We start from the raw sequence: 22,788 nt of genomic DNA on the forward strand, positions 1-22,788 counted from the left end.
CAGCTACTGACACCTCAGTTTTATCATAAAGTCACATGGATTATATATAAATACCGAAATGCTAACCTCAAAATACATTTGAGAAAAACAAAGGAACTGGAATTAACTTTATACTGTGACCCCAGTGTGTAAAAACAGCTACTGATCTTGTGTAATGTTTTAGTCTTATGTTAGAGTTCAACATGGGCCCTTAAACCTATACTGTAAGTGACTTCATTTATAAATGTGTAGAAATGATTGTTTGCGATCGAAACGAGATGATCATTAATAAGGATTCCTGAGCATTTAACAAATTTAAAGACCAAACATTCTTCTCTGCTATTCTTGCTTAAATGATAATTAACCTGTAGTTCTTGTTATGTCTAATTGTAAATTAGAAACTGAAACTGTGCTGCAGCAGTTTGTGCTATTTGCGTACGCACGACAATGTTGTTTCCCAGAAATATAGTAAAGCTGCTTACAGTAACATTAAACAGTTCCATTGAACTGATGTGCCAGAAGAAATAAGAATTTTCTACTGTAGCTACAAATCTGAAAGCACAAAATCACACACAACCACCACATTAGCAAAGCAAAACAAACATAATACAATAAGGATTAAACAATACACTTAGCCCACGGTTCAAAACATAACTCTGCTTTTTGAGCACGGTTTTCGGTTCAGATGGCCCAGGTTGTCTGTTGTTGTTGTTTTTTATTCCATTCTTAGACGTTTTAGTACATGTACTCTAAACAGCACAGAAAATGCAAATGAATAATCCAAACTTTTTGTTTTTTCCATAAAGAAAAGAGATCACTTAAATTTATAAACATTCCTGGGGTGTTTTTATGAAATGAACTAAAAGTACATAAATAATATTAAAAGTAAATAAATATATATACACACACTTACAAAAGAATAAGTGCATCTTATCCATGGCAGCTCAGAGCTGCTGGTAGCCCATATACTGGGAAAACATGAATTCAAAAATTTCAATAAACATAAATACACTAATTTACATTGGCATTAGGCATTAGTGAGGGACTGTTGCTTTTTAGATGATGTTACCTGCTCGACTCTCCTGCTTCCAGACAGTGATATAGCTGAGTGATGGCACCACAGATGTGCCGTCATGTTGGACGTGTTTCTGTAACATGTAAAACAGTGCTAGCAAACAGTCATTTTTTGTGTTTTCTGCTTTCTCTACTTGATTATACTCCACACTAATACGTCCCCACTAAAGATTTGACAGATGGCAGTGTTTCCTCATATTGCCTCCCTTTACTGCTGAATGTGTGACATCTGACACCTCAGAATTTCCATAATTTTAGACCATAATCATTAGATGTTTACTCAGAGAAAAGCATTTCCTCATCCAAAGCATACACTCACAGTCACAAGCAGAGAGAGATTTTAGAGAGAAATATAATGCACTGAAACTACATGCAAAAAAATTATTGTATTATATTTTTTGTATTGTAAAGTTGATGCCATTTTGAACGGTTCAATATTATATTAAGGACTGTGTCCCTAATGTACAACACAAAATTTAGGCAAACAACAAAATGCTTCCTCACTGCAACCTCAGATTTAAAATCAGCTGTGCAGTTGCATAAATTATGTTTACTCAGCAGTGTCAGCAAATAATGATTGCATTCTTGCAAAAAAGGGAAAATAATGTTTTATGAGGTCCTGTTTGGGTCTCCATCTGAAACAAATGTCTGAGAAAAAAACAGAATTTCCACAGTTCTATTTATAATCTTCCATAAAAAGAGAAGCAGTACAACCAAACAAGTGTGACCCTTGTGACATCAACATACATCTCCCACAACTATTTTCATCTTAAAGCCTCTGGTAACACGTTAAAATTTTTCAAATAAAAATAGATTTTAGATATTAAAGATAGTTTAATATATGAAAATTAACAGAAAATTTATAGAAATCCCTAATAAGCAAGCCAGAGGAAATAAGTGGCAAGATATACTACTCCTGAGAAGAAATATCCTCAATATGGGTGTCACCTTAAAGGCAGGGTCTCCGATTTTTGAGAAATGCTTCAGAAAACTGAGTCGGGCCGAATAATAAGCAAAAATCAAAACAAAAATCAAAACAAACGTGTAGCCAATGAGCAGAAAGGGACGGGGCTTGTTAATATGTGGCGGAGAGAGTGTTCAGTGCGCATGTGTGACATTAGCAGAAAGCGGTTTTAACATTGACATGGAGGATAAAAACAAAGAAAGAAAGCGAAGAAAGGATTACGATAAGGCAAGAAGTAGGACGTGTTAATATAGGATCAGCTTTACAGCGCTGGAGAGAACTGAGGAGCAGGAAGTTGGCCACATATTCACAGATTCGAGTTTCCCGAGTCAATAACTCCTAAACGCTGTTACTACACAAATAACACCTCTTTTCTATTGTAGTGATGTAGAGAGGCAGCTACAACCGCGTTTTGTGAAGTAACAGTGTTTAGCTCAGGAGTTATTGACTCGGGAAACTCCAATCTGTGAATATGCGGCCAACTTTACTTAAGACGCGGAGGCGCTTTTTTCCTTCTCGATAGGTGAGTAACGTTGGTTTTGCTTTGTTACCAGAACTAATATATGCTGTCCTTCACACGATTATGCTCGTGTGTCATTTTTGCTTGTTTGTTTATCTGCAATCGTATTGCTCTTCCCTTCATCTATGATAGACACATTTCTTTCAATTGGTTGCCTGGGTTGTGTATGTATGTGTGGGCGGAGCCATCAATACAGGGGTGGGACCCATTTGGGTTAGGGGCGTGTTTGTTTTGGTGATTTCAAATGTCGACATTGGCTTTCAAAAATCAGAGACCCCACCTTTATAAATTATAAATCATTTCCTTTCAGTAGCTTTTAAGCAACTTTATATGAGAACCAGCAAAACTTCTGAATTCATTGTAGAATTCATTCTTAAGCTAGCAAATATCTAATAACGAGGACCAAGGCAACAGTAGTTTAAAGCCACTGCCATGGTCTCCAACTGTTACTATCCACCAACAAGCAACAGTATATAGCAAGATCAAGTTCAGTTCTAGAGACAGGAAATGAGTGTGTGTGGGTGTGTCAGGTTAGTTATTGTTAATGACAGCAGCTTCACCACTTGTGAACAGATCTAGTGTTAAAAAAGCAAGCAGGAACGATAAGAGTAGAGCTTCTGCCATTAACAAAGAGGAATTTCACTCAAAAAAAGTAAAAGTGTGTTAAAATGCAGTATCACAAATCAGAGATACCTTTTATAGCAGCACATCAATGATGCATGAAGCTTTAAAATGAAAGCACAGAATGCTCCTTCTTGGGGAGTCAAATATACTTAACAGGTCATGTTTTGGCATCATTTTATGCCATTATTCCATTTAAAGATCTTGAATTTTTGTTTTATTCTGCTGTAAAGTATACACAGCAATTTCATAGTTTAATGAGGGCTGTTACTTTAAGCCGGTATGATTTGGGTTTGGGTTTTGTTTTCTGTTGCTTCATTGTTAATCTTAAAGAAAACAAAACTGGCTGTGCTCTCTGAATGGGAGGGAGGCATATTCTCTCTCGTGTTAATCTCACAGTACCAGAAACGTTAGACTGTGGTACAGCAGTTGCAGTTTGGCTAGCTTTACGTCTTATCACATACCAGCTTTCCCTCTCCCTGGTTGACAGACATGACCGGGAAGACCTAACTAGATGCATGATGTATAGATGATTTCACCAACCAGACAACAGAGACCCTCGGATTATTTTCAGAAGTAAATCACTCCTAAAGCAAAGGAAATTTTCAGATCCTAGATCAAGGTGTCAATTTAAACAAGCCAACCAGAAAAACTTGTCATGAACGTAAATGAATGGATTGGAAAAATAACATCAAATAGACTGAACAGCAGACATAAAAATTGTCTAGATTAGTTACCTGCCAATAACTATTACATATTGGCAGTTTACATTTTTCTTCCATTTGTTATTTTCCATTAATAATATGCTAAATACTGTATTAGTTTTTTGTTCCCAGAAACCTTACAGCGTTTGCACACTCAGTTCCTGATTTTTTTTTAAACTTTTTTTGTGGTCACTGGGAGTCACAACATTCTGACATACAAAAACAGTCATATGAACAATTAAACAAGAGGAAGTAGCTCTAAGGGGATGTTATTTTCATGTTGGTTTCCTTTCTACAAGAAAACAAGGCAGCAATAACACACATACTTGACCTGAAGTCAAGTATTTCTAGTTTTCTGATGAACCTGTTTCCAGAGTGACAGAATAAATCCGCCCTAAATGTTTTACATGTATTAAACATGCAAAGGTTTGTAATACTGAACAGACAACCAAATGATCACAAGCAATCCCTGAACTGGTCAATAGAAAAGAGCAAGGGTTTGTCCATGTCCACTTATGCGTGTTGTCCTAACCATGTTTCCATAAACATAGACAGTATTTAATTAAATCATTTTTTTTCTATGCCAAACATCAGTTTTACAGAAAATGGAGACAGTAACAAATTACACATAGGAACTTGTTCACAGCTTGTTCAAGATGTCCTACTAAGGAATATCTTGAAATATGTGCTTGAGATCTTATCTGTACTCAACCCCTCCGGCTACACCTTTTTTTTTATCCTTCCTGAGTGCAGAAGACTTTGCTTCTTTTTACCACGAAAATATGCAGGACGATACACAACTTATCTTCTCTTTCCCACCCTCAGATACCACAGCTTCTGTTCGGATCTCAGCCTGCCTGGCAGACAGATCATCGTGGATGAGAACTCATCAGTTAGAGCTCAATCCTAGCAAAACTGAACTGCTGATCATCCCAGGTGATTCATCCCCAGGTCAGGATCTTGCAATATCCCTGCACAAGGATCTGATCTCTTCTTCGATCACAGCTTGCAACCTTTTGGTATCCATGGACACTCAACTGTCCTTGTCCTCGCATGTTGCTAACGTGACACACTCATATTTGTTCCTTCTCTACAACATCAAAAGGATTCGCCCATTTTTGTCCACACAGGCTGCTCAGGTACTTGTTCAGTCTCTTGTCATTTCAAGACTGGACTACTGCAATGCACTGCTGGCAGGTCTTCTTCTTGTCTTCAACCTGCCTAAATTCTCACACACTTCCCCTAGGGGTCCGGACAATCACTAGCTATCTTCAAACAACCTACTACTTCATGAAATACTTGGACTAGCATCTTCTCCCCGTTTGTCGTATGTGGGCATTTTTAAATAAATAAACAAAAACAAACAAACTTTGAACAGTGCTTTAGGCTCACGGTATCTTAAGTATGTAAATAACCTATTGACCTGTATAGTTGCCATAGCCAAAAAATATACGGCACTGTTAGTCTGTCTGAAAAATCACACTGGTCAGTAAAACTAGTTTAATGAATAAAGATGATGCTATACAGATGAAAGAAATGGCTTCTCATAGCTTTGTTCATCGTCTCATCTCCTGTTGCTCTAGTCATTATGTTACAGTCAAGTCAACAGTAAGAAATATGTCTAGCTGCATCATACACAATACTTCAGGAATATAAAGATTTTTCTACCCCTGCACATTCATCAATCCCATGCACACAGCAATTAGCCTACTGCAGGGCTATCGCAGGAAATGCCATACCGGTGGTATGCAATGTGCATTTTTCCATAACACCAAATCATTTCTTGAATCCTGCACGCAAATAATGTCAAAAAAGTTTTTAAAATTAAAAAAAAAGTCCATATTGATGAGTATTTACATAAAGTATTTACATATTACATAAAGTATTGACATATTACAACTCCCTTGTGCTATTGTGCAACAAAAATATACCACTGTAAATACAAATACACTGACTGTGCAGACATTGAGGCTAAATAATAAAAAACTAAAGAGACTCTCTCCCACAATCAATCCCCTTACTCACCCCCTGCCCATTCCAGGCCCTGACTACCACAAAAATATTAATTCCACAGGTTTCCGAGGATTACATCAATTCAATTTGATATTACTTTGGTAAATATATTTTATCTATGGTATTAAAGTTTATTTAGCAAATATCAAAACGTGTTTATACAGCCAGTAAATCAGATATGCTAAATCTAAGCTAGCACTATTTCATTGACAATTTATGAGACTAGCTAGTTCAAGCTTATATGCTCCTCTTTTTTCTTTATATTTGATCAAATAAATCAGGCTTAAATGAACATAAGATTCTTCTTGCAAAAGGATAAATTGTAATGTGTCCAAACTTTTGACTAAACTATTGTATATACTAGTTTATAGTTTGTGTCAGAAAGCGTGCTGATTGAGAAGGATGTATTCATCTTGACTATTTCTATTCATTTGCATCAACTGTAAAATGAGTTTATTCCAAAATATTCAACTATTTATCTGTGCATAAGTGTTTTAAAGCTTTTTTCCAATCTTATTCTATTTCCAATCTTATGCAACACAAACACTGTCTCGTGAGGGGATACATTTCACCTCGGCAAGACTGGGTGTTATAAAATGTCTTTTTTTTTTTTAAATCTGTCAGCTTGAGTTCAAATAAAATGTTTATTATTTAGGTTTGTATATAAAATTATTTATATGAATTTCCCAAAAATTCTAATTAATTTCTATAAATGCCCAGTAAGTTTCCAACTTGGAATATTTCCAAAATTCCCCAGATGAAGTTCCTGGAAATTTACTGAAAATGTTCCACCCCTATGCAACTAGGGGTATGTCAATCAACATATTAATCTGGACTCGTGTGTGAACACTTCAATATTAACCAACACCCAGGAAGCCGAACTCAATACTCAAATCTCACGGGCCCTTGACGTATAACTGCCCTCAAGCATGTCATGGAAAAATAGGGAATGTCTCAGTTCTTTAGTATGGTATTAAATCTTTCAGTGCTAACAATAGAGAAGAACATATTTAACATCAGTTCACTTACTTATTAAAGACAATCCCAAATTTCAGCCAGAAATGGTGCTGTATATTAAACAGGCCAATTAAAAATGCTGTATTTTTGCTGTTCTTGTGAGGAGCCCCTCTTAGCAGGCATGCAGGTTACAGATTAAACACATTAATGCTGCATAGATATTGTTAATGACTTTCTATTGCTGTAATAGTAGTTTGTTGTGCTAAATTACAATTCCCTGCCAGAATCCATCTCCCCAGCATGTACGTGTTCGCTGTACTGTAGTCTATACCATACAACAAACATCAAATATTGTGTCTGGTCTGTTACACACATGTAAGCGTCACATGCATTTAAACACTTTGAAGACGAATAGTAAAAGGATTATGTTGAAAATAAATTAGAACCTTTACAGCATGCAGATTCAACTCCTTTCAAATGAGGTTTCAAGATTACTGCTGCCAGTAAGCAGTTCCAAACTTCCCAGGTAATATACATCTCCCCTACACTCCTGACTTGATTTTTTAAAAAGGCTTTTTTAGCAGTTCTGAAAAAAAATAAAAAAAGTTTACTGCCATTTTGTGAATGCTAAGTTTGCAAGCAGCAGAAGGGAAAAAAACAAATCACACAAGACTATAAATAATGTGAGTTGATGGAGTCAAACAGTAAGGAGAACAAAAAACATAAAACAGAAAAAATAACTTTTCTATCGCAGTATCCATACTGGTTGGGCACTACAGACATTAGCAAACACTCGCACTCTGTCTCCATCTTACTTGTTTACTCTTACCTCCAAGTTTCTTTCATTAATCAGCCACTTATCTAATTAAAGTTTTATAGAGAGAAAAAGTTTAAATGTATTTTGATTAGGATGGAAAAGATCATGATTAAAGTCTGCACTTTACAGCATTTAATCACTTTTATACTCAGTGCTCATTACTACTGTAAAAACACGTTAACAAACAAAACAACAATTAGGCAGTAAATAAACAAATTTGTGGTGTTTCCCTATTACTGAATGAGACAATTTCCTACAGAGATCAGTATGTTGCAGTAATGAGCACTGAGTATATAAGTGATTAAAAGCTGTAAAGTGCAGACTTTAATCATTACCTTTTTTGTGCCACGTGAATGTGAGTGCTGTAAAAACAATTGTGTGCTCTACTTAAGTAACACAAAACAATATGCCATCGGACATTGTGTACTGATTATTGTAAACTTTTTCATCTTTACTTCCTGCACATAAGGTCACAATTCTGAAGTATCTTGAGCATCCCAAAAGGGTAAAAACAAAAAAAAAAGGTAAAACAACAGGTTGGTAACAATGTGATCAAAATACATTCTCTGTCTTCATTGTTAAATTGCTTTTAGATCAATCCTGCATATATACTATAAAAATGCAAATGAATTTCAGATACACACAGCTTTAAACCTGTGTGTAAACTCTCATCAAATCAAAATTCTCATGTGCCTGAATTTTAACATTAACCTGAAGTTGACAAAATGTCACCCAGGCCATTTTCAAGTAAATCATTTCCAAAAAGACAAATAAAAAACTTGAGTGTGATCATGTGTGTTAGTGAAAAGTTCAACATGTGGGTGAGTTAATACATTAAACAATTATCATAACATCTCATGTCAAGTATTTATTAGCTGTAAATCAAACACTGATCAGTAACTACATGTAAAACTGACAGCAATAATAATTTAAATTACCTTCTCAAAGTCTGAGCTAAAATCTCGCACAAACCACACAAGCTTTCCAAAACACACTTCATTACACCAACCAAAACATATCTACAAGTGCAGACACGTTTAAACATTATGTATGCGAGTATTTGTTTACACAACACACGAGAGCTCATGCTGAGCACTTCGTCAGCAGATCCACCATGTCAGGCTGAGTTAGCCGTCAGGATTTAAACACATAAATAGGTTCGAGTCTCTCGGTTATGAAAGTAAACACCTGAATCACTTTTGTTTTCAATTAGTTTGAATCGTTTTAACATTTAAACCATAGCCCAGTATTTCGCTGCAATACATTATGTCGAGATACAGACATAGTTAATAATGTACAGCTCGCTAGCCGGCTGGAAGACACACACAGAGTAACCCAGCTAACCTAGCTAAGCTAACCCAGCTAAGCTAGCCTAGCTAAGTTAGCCCAGCTAAGCTAACTACAGCCTGCTGTTCATAATTGTACACAATTTCAACAACAATACTGCAGTGTCGCAGGTCAAAAAAAAGTGCTACCAAATTGATTCTGAATATACAACCCATGTCAAGTCTATAGCAAGGTTTAAGCTGAGGTTTAGCATCCAGTTTGGCTAATGAAAACAGAAGAGGAAGCTGTTAGCTAGCTGCGATGAGACTAACTAGCTCCGTTAGCTCTCAGCCACCCAGGTGACACAAACCAAGTCTGAACATCACAACAATAACAACCTTCCTCCATCCTGCAACAAAGCCGCCGATGTAGTTAGACCGCTTAAGACACATTTGGCACACCGCCTCATATAAACAAAACACACCCAAACACTACTACGCGGTCAAGAAGACCTCAATTAGAGATGATATCAATAGTAAATTTTTGGCTACGCTTTACCTTCAATTCCGCACTCTCCGCCATCTTGTTTCTCTGGCGCATGCGCGGTAGGCCCTCGGCACGTGAGCGAGCCGCGTTACTAATAACGTTCCTCAGATTCAAAATTAGCGCCCAGTTTTTCAGCCGAACCATCGGTTTACAGATAGGACAGATCTGTGCAGCCGAACTAATGAGAATGGGTCAATTATCGGAGTAAGAAACACCCAATTAAATAAAGGCATGATAAGAGCGTGATAAAAGAAACACTGAATGAAAAACACCATGATCCCTAATGAAGGGATAAGCTACCAAAACAAAACACAGGCTAGCTGCTAATCAATGCTAAAATAAATCTCAAAAGAGGTTTTCTCTGTTTTATTCCATTTTAAGAAAATAATAAGGCGTTAAAGCAGTTAAAAATCTCCAACAATAATTAATTAATTTGGTCAGCAAAAAATGAAAAGGGAAAATAGATAAAATAACTTAGCTGTTAATCAGGGTCTTTCAGATAATGGTGGATTTTCAACAGGGATTTCAGGTCATTTGTGCTTACATTAGAACATATTAGCTCAATAATAATCTGGATTTGGGCAATCACTCTTTCATTTTAGTGCCTTTTATTGTCATTTCAACCATATTTAGCTGTTGCAGTACACAGTAAAATGAGACCTTTCTCCAGGACCATGATGCTACATAAACACAGAACTAAGGACTTAAGTAAGTTAGTTAAGGACTTAAGCAAGACTTTACTTTCCTGCTAATTGCTGCATTATCCGTCTAGATATTGTTCATATATTTAAACTATGTATAATAAAAAACCTTTTGTTTTTCTCACGTCGGATTCTGCATCTGATTTTTCACTTATTCTGCCCATAAAGTAAGATACTGCAAACTCAATCCCAAAAAGCTCTAAGCTATACAGCTCAAATGAAAAACAGCCTAAATTGCATCTGTACTGGGAGTTGTTTCTGCAATATAATGTTACTCAACAGCCATCCATCTTATACTACACAGGGTCATTGGGAGACTGGAGATGATATTTATTTTTTCACATTATAGAAACTATGGCACATACTGCAAGTATACTTATTATATAACTCATTCTTATATATACAATAAGTTAAAATGTTATCATTAATTTTCTCCCACAATAACTCTATGGTTCAACATCATTTTGAACCCAATACAGTGGAAACATGGTTGTCTTTTTTGAATGTAAGTATCAGCTTATGTCAACCTTGTAGCTGCTTACATCAAATTATAGTCTAGAATACTTAACACATCCAGGCCAAAGACTGTAAAGAACCAGCATCAAAACCTGAATGTGAAGGTACACCATATGCATATTATTATGGCAAGTGTACCTTGTTTTACTCTTCTTTCCAACTCTGGAAATGTTTTTTATTTATACCACTTTAGGCTGCTTAAAATGATTTGCGGCCAAGTTTCCCTTCCAGCATAGAATACATTACATTTGGCAAACATTCTTATCCAGACAGGGTGACTTTCATCTTTTCTCTTTCCTACCGCTGTGCAGTCAAGGGTACAAGGATTTGAAATCATAACCATCCGATCAGCAGTCTAGCATCTTAACCAGTGAGCTACCTAAAATAAATAAATAAATAAACTTACATAAAATAATTATTTTAGCCATTGGAGATTCATAAAATTTCCACTCACTTTTTTTATTACTGTTTTAGATTTTTTCAATTTAAGTAACCAAACAAGTCCAATTACATTAAGTAATCCAACATTCCAACATTTACTTGTTCTCTTACTTCACATGGCTATTATATTCTCTCATTCTCATTCTCATTCTTAGTTGTTGTGCCTTTCCAAGCACCTTTTAGGCCTAAATATGTACTATGGTATATTTGTGTACATATACGTGTGTGTATGTTATGCAGGGCTCTCAAGTTTTGAAGACAGGCAAGAGTGACATTTATTAAATAATAAAATGTCATTTAAAAAAAATGACATAAAACATTCCAAAACTTAATATTTTAATTAAACAAAACATATTAAATTATATAATGTAGTGCTGGTGTTTAGTAGCCTTAGATTTAATTTATGATAAATTCATTATTTTATAAAATGTCATAAAGCCAGGGCCCCCGGCACCATCTCAGGGCCCCCAGTTTGAGAACCACTGGCCTAGACTACTTGTTCTGAGCAGGTGTCAGTGAAAAGACTGTAAAGCTGTTACAGACACTCATGAAAAACTCATACTGATTATCTGGGAAACAGCTCTAACAGCAAAGTGTCATTGTTTGTGTCAGACAAGTTGTGAATTTATTGTAACATTAAAACAGGAGATCATGACTTACTCTGTGCTCAAAGTGATGCTCGCAGCTCCAGTGGTTTTCTCTCTGGGTGAACTGGAAATGCTGTACAATTCCAAGATATGCTTTTTTCATTGGTTGTTGCGTTAAATCTTATCCAGATAGTGCTATTTTCTGACTGGCTATTGTGTAGCTCGGGGGTGGTTCTAGGCCTTTTTTATGGTGGCTTCAGCCTTGTCTGATCTCAGCCACCTTAAAACTAAAAGTATAATTTTTACTTTCATAAATAAACAATAAAAATGACGCTAAAATGCAGGACATGTCGTCGATGGGAAAGAAATTTATTTATCAGTTTGATCCAAGAGCGTTTTTTACTTAGCTTTTACGCACGTGTAGTATTCATCATCAGCTGCGCCGTCTGTTTTATTTGTACGGAGAAGCACAGAGTCAGTCAGAGCTGGAGGCATTTACGTATCTATAACGTTAATCGGCGGAAACCCGCAAAGACGGCAACCAAAAACAGTGAAATTTCACTATTCTTATTACCAGTTTATAGCACAAACAAATTATTAATGCAAACGATCCATTCAATACTAAATAAAAAAAACATTTATTGATTTGGTCTGTCTTGTGAATATTTGTTTAATAATGACTGCATTAATTGGACACACTGTTTGTAGAGAATGCACACAAACATGAACTGATTTGATTCAAGACTGGCATCGTTACATCATGCATAAAATTTTGGTGTCCACTTTTGCCATTTTAAATAATACCATAACTTTTGGCTTACTATGTTTTCATATAATATATAATATAAAACTCTTCTTGTTTTAAATTCTCACTGAGGGCTAAGCCTCCCTAAAGGTAAAATCCTAGAACCGACCCTGGTGTAGCCTCATTTTTGATTGGCTGATAAGTTTGAGGCTCGACTAAGAACTCCAGGAGACGCGCTTGATTTCTGCCCGGTTCCATAGAGACAGCGGTGCGGACAGATACATTTTGGGCGCTGCGGCATATTACATATATGATAAATAGTACGTTTTTCTGCGTGACAAATACAATGTGTGGTGGGAGAGCGTGAGTGCGTGTCTCACGCTCAATGCGTGTCTCACGCTCAATGCTTGATACTTGATTGTCCTGGTTATGTATTGTGTCTATCAGAATCGTCTAGATTATTGCCTTCTCATTTATTTCTTAGTGGATTGTACTAGTATATATTTAGTAGGCCTCTGAAGTCAGTTGTTTAACTTACTTGTGCATTGAGTAGTATAATGTGTCGTTTTTGTTCTTTAGACTGCTCCCTGTATGGAATTGTCGACACAGTTAATCATCCGGTCACAGATTGATCTGGCCCAGGAAAGCCAGGGATCCTGCTGTTGGATGGATGATGACTGGATCGCCACTGGTTTGGAAAAAGTGTCCATAAGATGGCGCTGTGAGACCAAGTATTACAAACGATTTCCTTCGTTGAAACGCTGACCAAAGGTTTATAAACCAGGCATGTTAGTCTTCTGCAGCAATATAGATACAAAAAGAAACAAAGAGAACTGAATCTAGTATATGTATTAATGTGTTAGTATGTATATAAGTTTAATGAGTTTCTATCAATTAAGATCTACTAGTTCTGTTATGTGATATATAGCGTATCCTTGCACATCTTCAGTTCAATTCAAATTTATTTGTATTTGTGTAATGGACATTGTATCAAAGCAGCTTTTAAGAACATATGAAACCTAATACAAAAAGTTACCCATCTTAGAAAAATATTATACAAAAATTAAAATAATACTAAAATTCAAGACTTATATTAGACTTAAGTTGTTTGTATTTATCCCCAATGAGCCTGAGCCTGTGGTGACTGAGGTGACTGTGGCAAGGAAAAACTCCTTTAGATGGAAAGGAAGAAACCTTTAGAGGAACCAGACTCAAAAGGGAACCCATCCTCATTTGGGATATTCAACACATAAGCAGCATACAGACTACTTGGGTATCTGCATGTAGATATATTCAGAATAGTTCTACACATATACTGAGTATGAAAGAGGGTGTGATAGTGTGCTAGTTTTCTGCGGTTGTGCTTTCACGTAGTCATCTGACTATTGTGTATGCAATGATCTTTAAATGAAACAACTATTGTTCTTATGACTTATAGAGTATAGCTTATTATTATCCATATGCATTAATAACTGATTATTATTTAAAGTCTGAAAATGTGTGTTCATGTGTGTGTCAAAATTTACATACTATATCCATGTCTTAAATTTTCAATAATATGTTAATGTCCATGAACTTAATTTGCTGTTTCATACTTTAAAACAGTCTTATGTTCCGTTACACACAACTCTTGCTACAAGATTGCTATATATTCTCACAGCAAGTAATAAGACAATAGTCATCATATAGTTTAACAAGATATTTTAATACACATTTCAGTCATCAGGTTTGCCATCAGCGCTGTCTATTTAAAGTGCTTTACATCAATTGTACATTGTTTACACATGAGAACAAACAACATTGATGAACAACATGGGTTAAATAAAACTGGTAAAAATACCTTAATAAATTAGTGTAGGATCTAACGTAAGAAAGTGCCCTAACAGTTCACCAACAGAAAGAGTATCACAATAAATAAAATATATTACATACTATATGCATTGCACAAAGCCACCTATTACGATTTTTTTCTTAACAATTTATATTTTTTTTCAGTGAAACATGTCAAGTTTTTTATTGAGCTAGATTTTATAGAAATGATACAGTTCATACAATAAGCCTTTTTTATTTTGTAATAATTACAGTTTGAGAACTAGGATACTACCATACACACTTGCTCATTGCAGGCCTATAACTGAGGAATTCTGTTGGTTGTGAATGTTGTTTTTAAGGGTATATCACTGTCCATGTCTTGACACTGTCCATGTCTTGAGCAGTCTTATTTGTGAAGGACTGAAGGCATCATGGTGGTAGTAGAGGAGGCTTGAATGTACAGGTCCCAGAGCAATGACGAGGGGTCAGCATCTTACACGAGAAATGATGAAGTGCGTCGTGAGCTTCTGGGAAAAAAGGGTATGGATCGCTTAAAACAACAATGTCTGTGTGCGCACGTGTGTGTGTGTGTGTGTGTGTGTGTGTGTGTGTGTGTGTGTGTGTGTGTGTGTGTGTGTGTCAGTGACTGAGAGTGGACAGAAGGTCAAAGGGGATGTAGGCCATAAAGAAATACTCCCCTCATAAAGACATGTTATGATGCGAGCAAAACCTTCTAAGCTAAATATAAATCTGTGAGCTGAGGGCAAACATCTGCAAAAGTACAAAAACTGTACATAAGTACTTCATCAAGCAAGATGTTTTCTGTATGCCTAGCTTGATTTTTATTATTTGCTAGAATCACTGATTACCTTTTAACTTCTGTTGAATAGCATAATGAGCCTTTCTTTCATGGTCCAACTCGCTGCACAATGTGTCTGAGCAGGAGGGACAAAGAATGACTAAGATATGAAAGGCTAACTATCCTACCTCATCTACTCATCTCCAGATTCAGCTATTCAGATTCATGTTTTTTATAATACTGAGACAATGCAGGAAAACAGCTTATAACCTAAGGATCTGCAGTAGGAGTTCCTTTAAACTGGACACCTTTCTCACCTCACTGTAATATTAAACAAAGTAAAAACAAAAAGGAAACACCCTACTGGCTTCTTAAGTAAACTCTAAAACTCAGAAGGTTCAAAACATAATTATCAAGAACAAAGTAACCCTCAAGATTACACATCTGAAATCCTCTAAATTTCCTGTGATGTAGTAAATATACATTAAATGTAAGAAAAGGACCGTAATTATTGTAATTAATCAATTACTCATTTTAGTAAACTTGTATTTTATTTGTAAGACATTGTATATAGATTTGAAAAAACTGCTGGTCAATTGTTTGTATTTGTTTTAACTGTTGGTAACTTAAACACCTTTATTGATTTATTAATTGTGTTAGTTTATTATTACAATTGTGTTAATATATCTATGTCTCTTTTGTGCATGTGCTGTAAAATATTTTGAAAATATTTTGAAATTATTGCATGTGAGTTAATATATTTTTGGAAAATTAGGACCTTACCTCGAACTATTTGCAGTTGCTGGACCATTTCTTCTCGGTATGACAGCTCTCTTTTCATTTGGTCTTGAAAGTTGTCTGGGAAACAATCATTAATTTACAGAAATTAACATTATTTTTGTTGGTTAAATGGGAAAAATCTAATCATACCACATTGTAACTCTTGAATAACTGTCCACATAAAGGCTTACATGAGGATGTAGCATAACTGAGCCTTAATAAAGAAAAGGAAATTCAAAAGAATAAATACATTACATGCTTATGAGAAAATACCTTTCAAACTTTGGAATTCCCGTTCCAGCTTCTTTCTCAGCTCCACTTGTTCCACTAGCTGTTTTTGGAGCTCTTCTGTTGAAGAGAAAATTTTTAACAGTTTTTTCAACAGCACAATTATTACAAGATGGTTATTTAAAAGCAGTGTGTAAAGTCTCTTAGGATAAATAATCCTGGATGAATAATTAAGCAGTTCTTATGAGAATATAATAATAATAATAATAATAATAATAATAATAATAATAATAATAAATGTACACACACACACACACACACACACACACATATATATATATATATATATGTGTGTGTGTGTGTGTGTGTGTGTGTGTGTGTGTGTGTGTGTGTGTATATATATGTGTGTGTGTGTGTGTGTGTGTGTGTGTGTGTGTGTGTGTGTGTGTGTGTGTGTATATATATATGTGTGTGTGTGTGTGTGTGTGTGTGTGTGTGTGTGTGTGTGTGTGTATATATATATGTGTGTGTGTGTGTGTGTGTGTGTGTGTGTGTGTGTGTGTGTGTGTGTGTGTGTGTGTGTGTGTGTGTGTGTGTGTAAAATTATAGATACACTTTAGTACGATATGAATTCTAGCCCATTAAGCTCCATTAACGAAGCATGCTTTTCCTTTCTATAGTTATTTTTGGCTGTATTTCTAAAAATGACATACATAAATATACATAGTAATGCAAAGCATATTTTAATACATCTAAAAATGAAGACTATAGTCGGCTAAAATTTACAATCTTCTGCTAGTTCGTTAGATAACATTTGCAGTTTATATAACAAATAAAATACATCCCAGTTTATCACTGTTTAAGACTCAACTACTATATTTTCGGTAAAGAAAATTTTAATTAAGGAGCACGTACGAATTATTATTATTATTATTATTATTATTATTATTATTATTATTATTACTATTTTATTATTAATTATACCTTTCGCCATGTTTTCGATGTTTATTTCAATCCGTGACACTCTGCCTGCTTCACTGCGCATAGCTTCCATATCTGGACACAGAGAAAATAACATTTGATGTTGTTGTTGTTGTTGTTGTTATTATTATTATTATTATTATTATTATTATTATTATTATTATTATTATTATTATTATTAACACTAATCTTTGACATAACGAATCTGACCTTCGGGTTCTCTCGAGCCTCCTTCAGGAGCGCTAGTTTGTTCGTGCAATGTTTTCGGTGCAGTTATTTCCTCTACTGTGGATGACGGCTCCTCCTCGTGCGCATCTTTAACTGCTGGAAACAAAGTAAATAATAAAAAAAAATCTCCGTAAAAAGCGAAAGGCTGTAGATGGGACGAGACGAACTGAAAGAGGAGCCTACCACTGGAGTCTCGCTGATAAGAGGTTGTCGAGCCGAAACATGGCGCACTCATCTGATACAGGGGCGCAATCCTTTCATGTGCATACACCTGTAGAATTAACCAGGCAATTAGTCGTAATTATTTTCAATTACACTCTTTTTTGCACCCCTCTTGAGACTGCAAAAAAGCAGACTATTTTCATAAAGTCCCACTGGTAAACCCAATGAGCATAATCACTATTTAGAGAAAATGAAGGATCCACAATTGAAGAACAATAGCCATGACCTCACACTAAGGTAAGTTGAATTACTTCGTAAATTAAGAGACAATTACAATTCTCACCGTATTAACATTACAATGAATGTTCATTTTAAATGGAAGGCTGATGCATTGTGGATAGATTTGCACTGCGAATGACAGTTTAATACACAGATATTTTAAAAACTTCATACTCACTTCAAAGCGCGTTGCGGGTTTGTGGTTCTCCAATAGCGGCTTGTTCTGCTTCTCTGCTTCACTCGTGTGTGTTGTGTGTGGATCAGACATTCGGCTGTTTTCCTCGCCTTGGCTTTTCCCTCCCTCGCAGTGCACGTGAACAGATAAAGTGGCTGGAGGGCTGTGATGGTCGTCCACTGAAAGTTGAAGGCGTTCTTCATCTTCCTGTACTTTGTGAGACTCCACGTCCACATCCGGGTCCTCTGCGCTGTCGTCCACGTCCGGAGATGCAGACCTGTAACTTGAACTTTCGCTCAGGAAATCAGGTGACAGGTAACCGGGCCTGGTTCCCGAATACGAGCCTCTGTTGACGTAGAGTTTTGCTATACTTTCTGTGTCCTTAACTACAGGCCTGAAGGCCGACACATAGCTCGGTTTTCTTGGCAGGCTTTCCGTGGGTCTGGTCTCATCACCGGATTTGTCCTCGTCGTTGCGGCTGGACTGCGTACTGGAGCAGCGCTCGTTCTCTATCAGGCTCTCTTTGGGCGTGCTGGCGCTTCTCTCACTCGCCTCTGATGTATCGAATTCGTGCTGCCGTGCGCAAAGGACCTCGGGAGGCGGTTTCGGTGGCGCGTGGTGATAAGGAGCCATAGGCAGGCCACCTGCCGTGGGCCAAAACATGGGAAATGAAGGGTAAGCACTGTCCTTCGTGCCTGGCCAGAATACACCAGGCAAGTTAGTTTTGTTCTGATCCCCTACCACACCGTCGTCTTTCTTTTGACACAGTCCGAATGCCTGGAAGCCGTAAGGATGAGGAAAGAGGGGTGGCGGAATCTTCTGCAGCATCCCAAAACTCTTGCTAGGTACCGGGATTACAGGGTAACTGCGGATGCCACTCGGTATGGGCACGGAGGCTCTGTCGTCTTCACAGCGAAGGGTTTTAAGCGGGACCTCGGATGAACTCCGCTGGACTTGATTCACTGGGCCTTGTGATTTCAGTGGGGACGAACTTTCAGACCCATGTCCAGGTAGTGTCCGCTTCCGGCTGCCTCCGTTAAACATGGCCTTCACGTCCTCCCAAGCGTGGGTCACATCTTCCGAAGAGCTTTTTTCCGTCAGCTTTAGGTGCCGTCTCCATGAGTTGAAGTTTGCTGCGTCGGGCTGCATGTATTTGGACTCGGGCGTGCGATGAGAATGAAATATAAATTTGTTTGGTGAAAAGTACATGTTACAGAACGAGCACTTTATGCATTTCGCTCTCGAGCTGTTGTACCGGGCTGGTATAAAGCTGCCACGACAGCCCCACGCGCACTCGTGTGACACGTCGAAAGCGAAATTTTCGGGCAGTTTGGGCGGGTTGTGTTCGCCAAGGAAGGACTTGCAGAGGCGCTCTGCTTCGCGCTTGGTGATCATTCCGCAGCGCCGTGAGGAGATGGGCATGGCGCCTGCGCGCCTTAGGATCTCCAGCTGTACTGGCGTGCACTGCACACAGGTGATGCCCAAAGCCACACGTCGGTTGTGGATTTCGTTATAGCTATAGTTCTTCAAGAGGGTGTTGGAGATCTGGGCCAGACACAGTCGTTCTTGGCCATCGATGACCAAAGAAACGATGGGTATTCCGTACAGAGAGGTCTCGCTGACTTGGTTGGGTTTGAGTGAAGTGCCGGTGTAGGACTGCAGCTCCTGCTTCGAGTTTGGTGAACAGGTGGAATCTCTTCCGGCTGATATCTGGCTCGATATAGATTCCATTCCTGGAAATCTACGGACACCAAATACTTGTTACAAAAGGGAAGGGTTAAAACATATCAGGCTAATATCATTAACAAGTGTGAAACAAATGTGAAATGAGTGTAATTTTTTCCCAGATTACTTTCAATTAAAAACACAATTTAAACTTATTGCCAAAGAAACAAATTTTGCCTCAAAAATCCTTAACACACGATAAAATATCTGTTCAAACGAGGTACAATTAATTAAAATAATCAAAACCACCACCACCACCAACAACAACAAAATAAATAATAATAATAATAATAATAATAATAATAATAATAATAATAATAATAATAATAATAATTGAATAGTTTTAAGAGCCACGACACTAAAACATAAATGAGTTAATAGGCAGAAAAACAGCTGTTCCTCAAAAAATACATGCAAAAACAAATAAAAAGATAAAGTAAAAATAACAAGTAACTATAAGTAACTACAAGTAAACTATAGTAACACTGAATTTTAAGCACACCAAATGTTTGTAGACTATATATGGGGCATTTAAAGTTCATCAGCAGCACATCTGTAGGCTTCATTCATTCAAATGAAAAGAATCTGGGTGAAGATCTTTATACTGAGAGATTATTCTTACTGAACTCGGTTTTGATGTGTTAAATTGCATATATAATAGGTGTTTAAATAATATAATAGTAGATTTTGGTTTTTAAAGGCTATTGCGCGATATTTTTATCTTATAGTTCTTGTGAGAGTGATAGAGTTTGTTTTAAAGCGACTGTGTCAGTGTAATTGTGTCAGAACACGGATGAAGGCGAAAGATAAAAATTCTGAGCCATGCAAATGATCTTCACAAAAAAAAAGGAACTTCTAGGTCGATTTTATCGCTGTTCGTAATATTATGCAACATCACCTCATTGTTAACTTTGACGATTATTTGGCTGTGCAATTTCTATAAATTTTTGAACGATCCCATAAAAAATAAATATATCAAGGAAATAAAGACCTTAAAGAGGAAGTTTATGAAATACGAATTGAATTAGAATAAGATTATGTTGTTATGAGGATCATAACTTACCTTATCTGAAGAGAAGCTCTGAGTCTTATATGTAGAGATCTCGCCAGCCACCTCCTGTAAGAAACCTGCGTTTATTAATTTATTATTTTCGGTGGTTTCCTTCTTTTTTTGGTTAGAGTCTGTGACTCCAGCTGCATGCAGTCTGCTCTGTGGAGTCTCACTGTCCGTGTTTAAAGCGCGTCGCTCTGCATTCTGCAGTCCGCGCACAGTGTCCGCGTGCCAGCGCGCGCCTTTATCACATAAAAGCAGTGTAGATCGCGCGCGCCGGAGATCGACTGACAGCTAAACTAATGGTGAGGCACTCCCACTTAGCGCCGGCGTATTTACATTAAGCATCCGCCTCCGGGACCAATGGAAACGACGGACGCTTCTGTCACAGAGGCCCGAGACGATTTCTAAGGTTCACCACGTGATCTTTTAGCCTACCATGCGAAAGGAACGTGCATGTGTTTGTGCGCGTGTGGCTGTGAGCGCTGGGCTCTTTGACAGAATCTACATGTTACCATGCTTACTTGTTTGATTGGATAAACTAGCAGAGTTTAGCTGAGACTCATCCGTATAACATTGACTGAGATTTTTAAGTCATCCTCATATGGTGGAGTAAGCGGAGTAAGCATCTCTCTCTCTCTCTCTCTCTGTCTCTCTCTCTCTCTCTCTCTCTCTCTGTCTCTGTCTCTCTCTGTCTCTCTCTCTCTCTCTCTCTCTCTCTGTCTCTCTCTCAAACACACACACAAACACGCACACGCACACACACACACACTCTCTCTTTCTCTCTCTCTCTCTCTCTCTCTCTCTCTCTCTCTCTCTCTCTCTCTCAAACACACACACACACACACACACACACACACACACACACACACACACACACACACACACACACACACACACGCGCGCGCACACACACACACACACACACACACACACACACACACACACACACACACACACACACACACACACACACACACACTCTTGCTCTCTCTACTTTACATTGCTTTTTAAAGTCTAAAGTTTAGCTTTAAATCAGAAACGCATTTCTGCCAAAAAGTGTTGATCAACAGATAATTGCTTTTAACAGACATAAATAAAATCCTATTTTATTCTTGATTTGCTTTCTTATTTCAGCAGACTATAGTTTCATTTTTAAATGTCTGGTTACTCGACAAATAACATCAGCAAATGCCTAAGTGTAAAATATATGATTTAACTCAGTAGTGAAGTGGTATAGTTATTACAGGCGTATTCATTATTTATAAGTATTTATAGCGCGATCAATGCGCAGTGCCTCACTACAAAGCCCAGCTCAGGGATATCAGTGGTCGGTGTTATACTATTGCTCACTGTGATCTAAAGTTCCCAAAGAGCTCACAGACCAGTCTAAATATTAAAGTAGCAAATAAATAAATAAATAAATAAATAAATAAATAAATAAATAAATAGTCAAAGGCAGCTTTTTAAAAACGTTTTCATAATCGTAATTTGTCTTTGCCATGCGTCGTTAATCAATAGAATATCTACTGTTTCAATTAAATGCGAACAAATGATAAATGAGTTAGGCTAAAAAAAAGAAAAAGAATGACACCATCGCCTTGAGCCTTTCCATCTGCATTCGTTTAAGAATAAAACATTGTTATTGAAATGATGTGCGCCGCAGGACTCGGGAAAAGGTGAGTGTCTCCAGAAGCGATTTGGAACGGTGTGGTGTGGGGGCTCTCTTTCTCTTTCTCTTTCTCTCATTTATACACATATGGTCCTTTTCCCAGGACATAAGCAAACTTTCAGCTATACATGTAGACGTTATGAGGCTTGAATTCATTTTAATACGTGAGCTTTAGCACAGAAACGATTTAAAGAATAAAATAATTACCTTTGTTAGTAGTAAAGAAGAATCGGGCATGTAGAGAGAAGAATAAATGACCTGTGTTGAGAGTTCAGTGTTTAAAATCACCTTTGGTAAAAGTAAATAAGTTTCTTTTTGCTGCGTCTCTTTCTTTATGGCTTTCTGCAATATTGATGATGGCAGAGGGAGAAATCCGACCTGGTGTCACGCTATTGACTTTCACAAACAAGAGACTTTCTTATGCGCCGACAGTAATTACCATCTT

General features: G+C 37.1%; 2 protein-coding genes across 19 annotated transcripts in view; both read right to left on the reverse strand.

Annotated features, from left to right (window-relative positions):
* pias1b (protein inhibitor of activated STAT, 1b) overlaps positions 1 to 11,908 on the reverse strand; it is a 30,703-nt gene extending 18,795 nt beyond the window's left edge. For 2 of the 12 annotated variants that reach the window (XM_027161446.2, XM_027161445.2), the window contains exon 1: positions 9,474 to 9,620. In XM_027161446.2, coding sequence (XP_027017247.1) covers positions 9,474 to 9,605 — 132 coding nt within the window. In that variant the 5' untranslated portion in view covers positions 9,606 to 9,620. Of the gene's footprint in view, positions 1 to 461; positions 480 to 892; positions 948 to 1,048; positions 1,427 to 9,473; positions 9,621 to 11,779 lie in introns of those variants that run through there. The other 10 variants (XM_047822267.1, XM_027161451.2, XM_027161459.2 and 7 more) reach the window with 10 other exon arrangements.
* Positions 11,909 to 14,137: 2,229 nt separating this feature from the next.
* On the reverse strand, positions 14,138 to 21,207 carry skor1b (SKI family transcriptional corepressor 1b). 7 transcript variants are annotated; one of them, XM_047822044.1, is made up of 8 exons: positions 20,684 to 21,205; positions 17,899 to 19,636; positions 17,463 to 17,550; positions 17,262 to 17,375; positions 17,055 to 17,126; positions 16,116 to 16,190; positions 15,846 to 15,920; positions 14,138 to 14,755 (listed from the first exon to the last, which is right to left on the reverse strand). In XM_047822044.1, the coding sequence occupies exons 2-8, from the start codon at positions 19,624 to 19,626 to the stop codon at positions 14,670 to 14,672; spliced, it is 2,238 nt and encodes a 745-aa protein (XP_047678000.1). In that variant the 5' UTR covers positions 19,627 to 19,636; positions 20,684 to 21,205; the 3' UTR covers positions 14,138 to 14,669. The 7 variants fall into 7 exon arrangements, with proteins under 7 accessions (XP_047678000.1, XP_027017241.1, XP_027017239.1 ...); XM_027161440.2 differs by having other exon boundaries at positions 14,138 to 14,790; positions 17,262 to 17,372; positions 20,684 to 21,203; XM_027161438.2 differs by having other exon boundaries at positions 14,138 to 14,790; positions 20,684 to 21,203.
* Positions 21,208 to 22,788: the final 1,581 nt, after the last annotated feature.

The sequence above is a fragment of the Tachysurus fulvidraco genome, chromosome 13, assembly GCF_022655615.1.
Source record: "Tachysurus fulvidraco isolate hzauxx_2018 chromosome 13, HZAU_PFXX_2.0, whole genome shotgun sequence".
Classification (NCBI taxonomy): domain Eukaryota; kingdom Metazoa; phylum Chordata; class Actinopteri; order Siluriformes; family Bagridae; genus Tachysurus; species Tachysurus fulvidraco.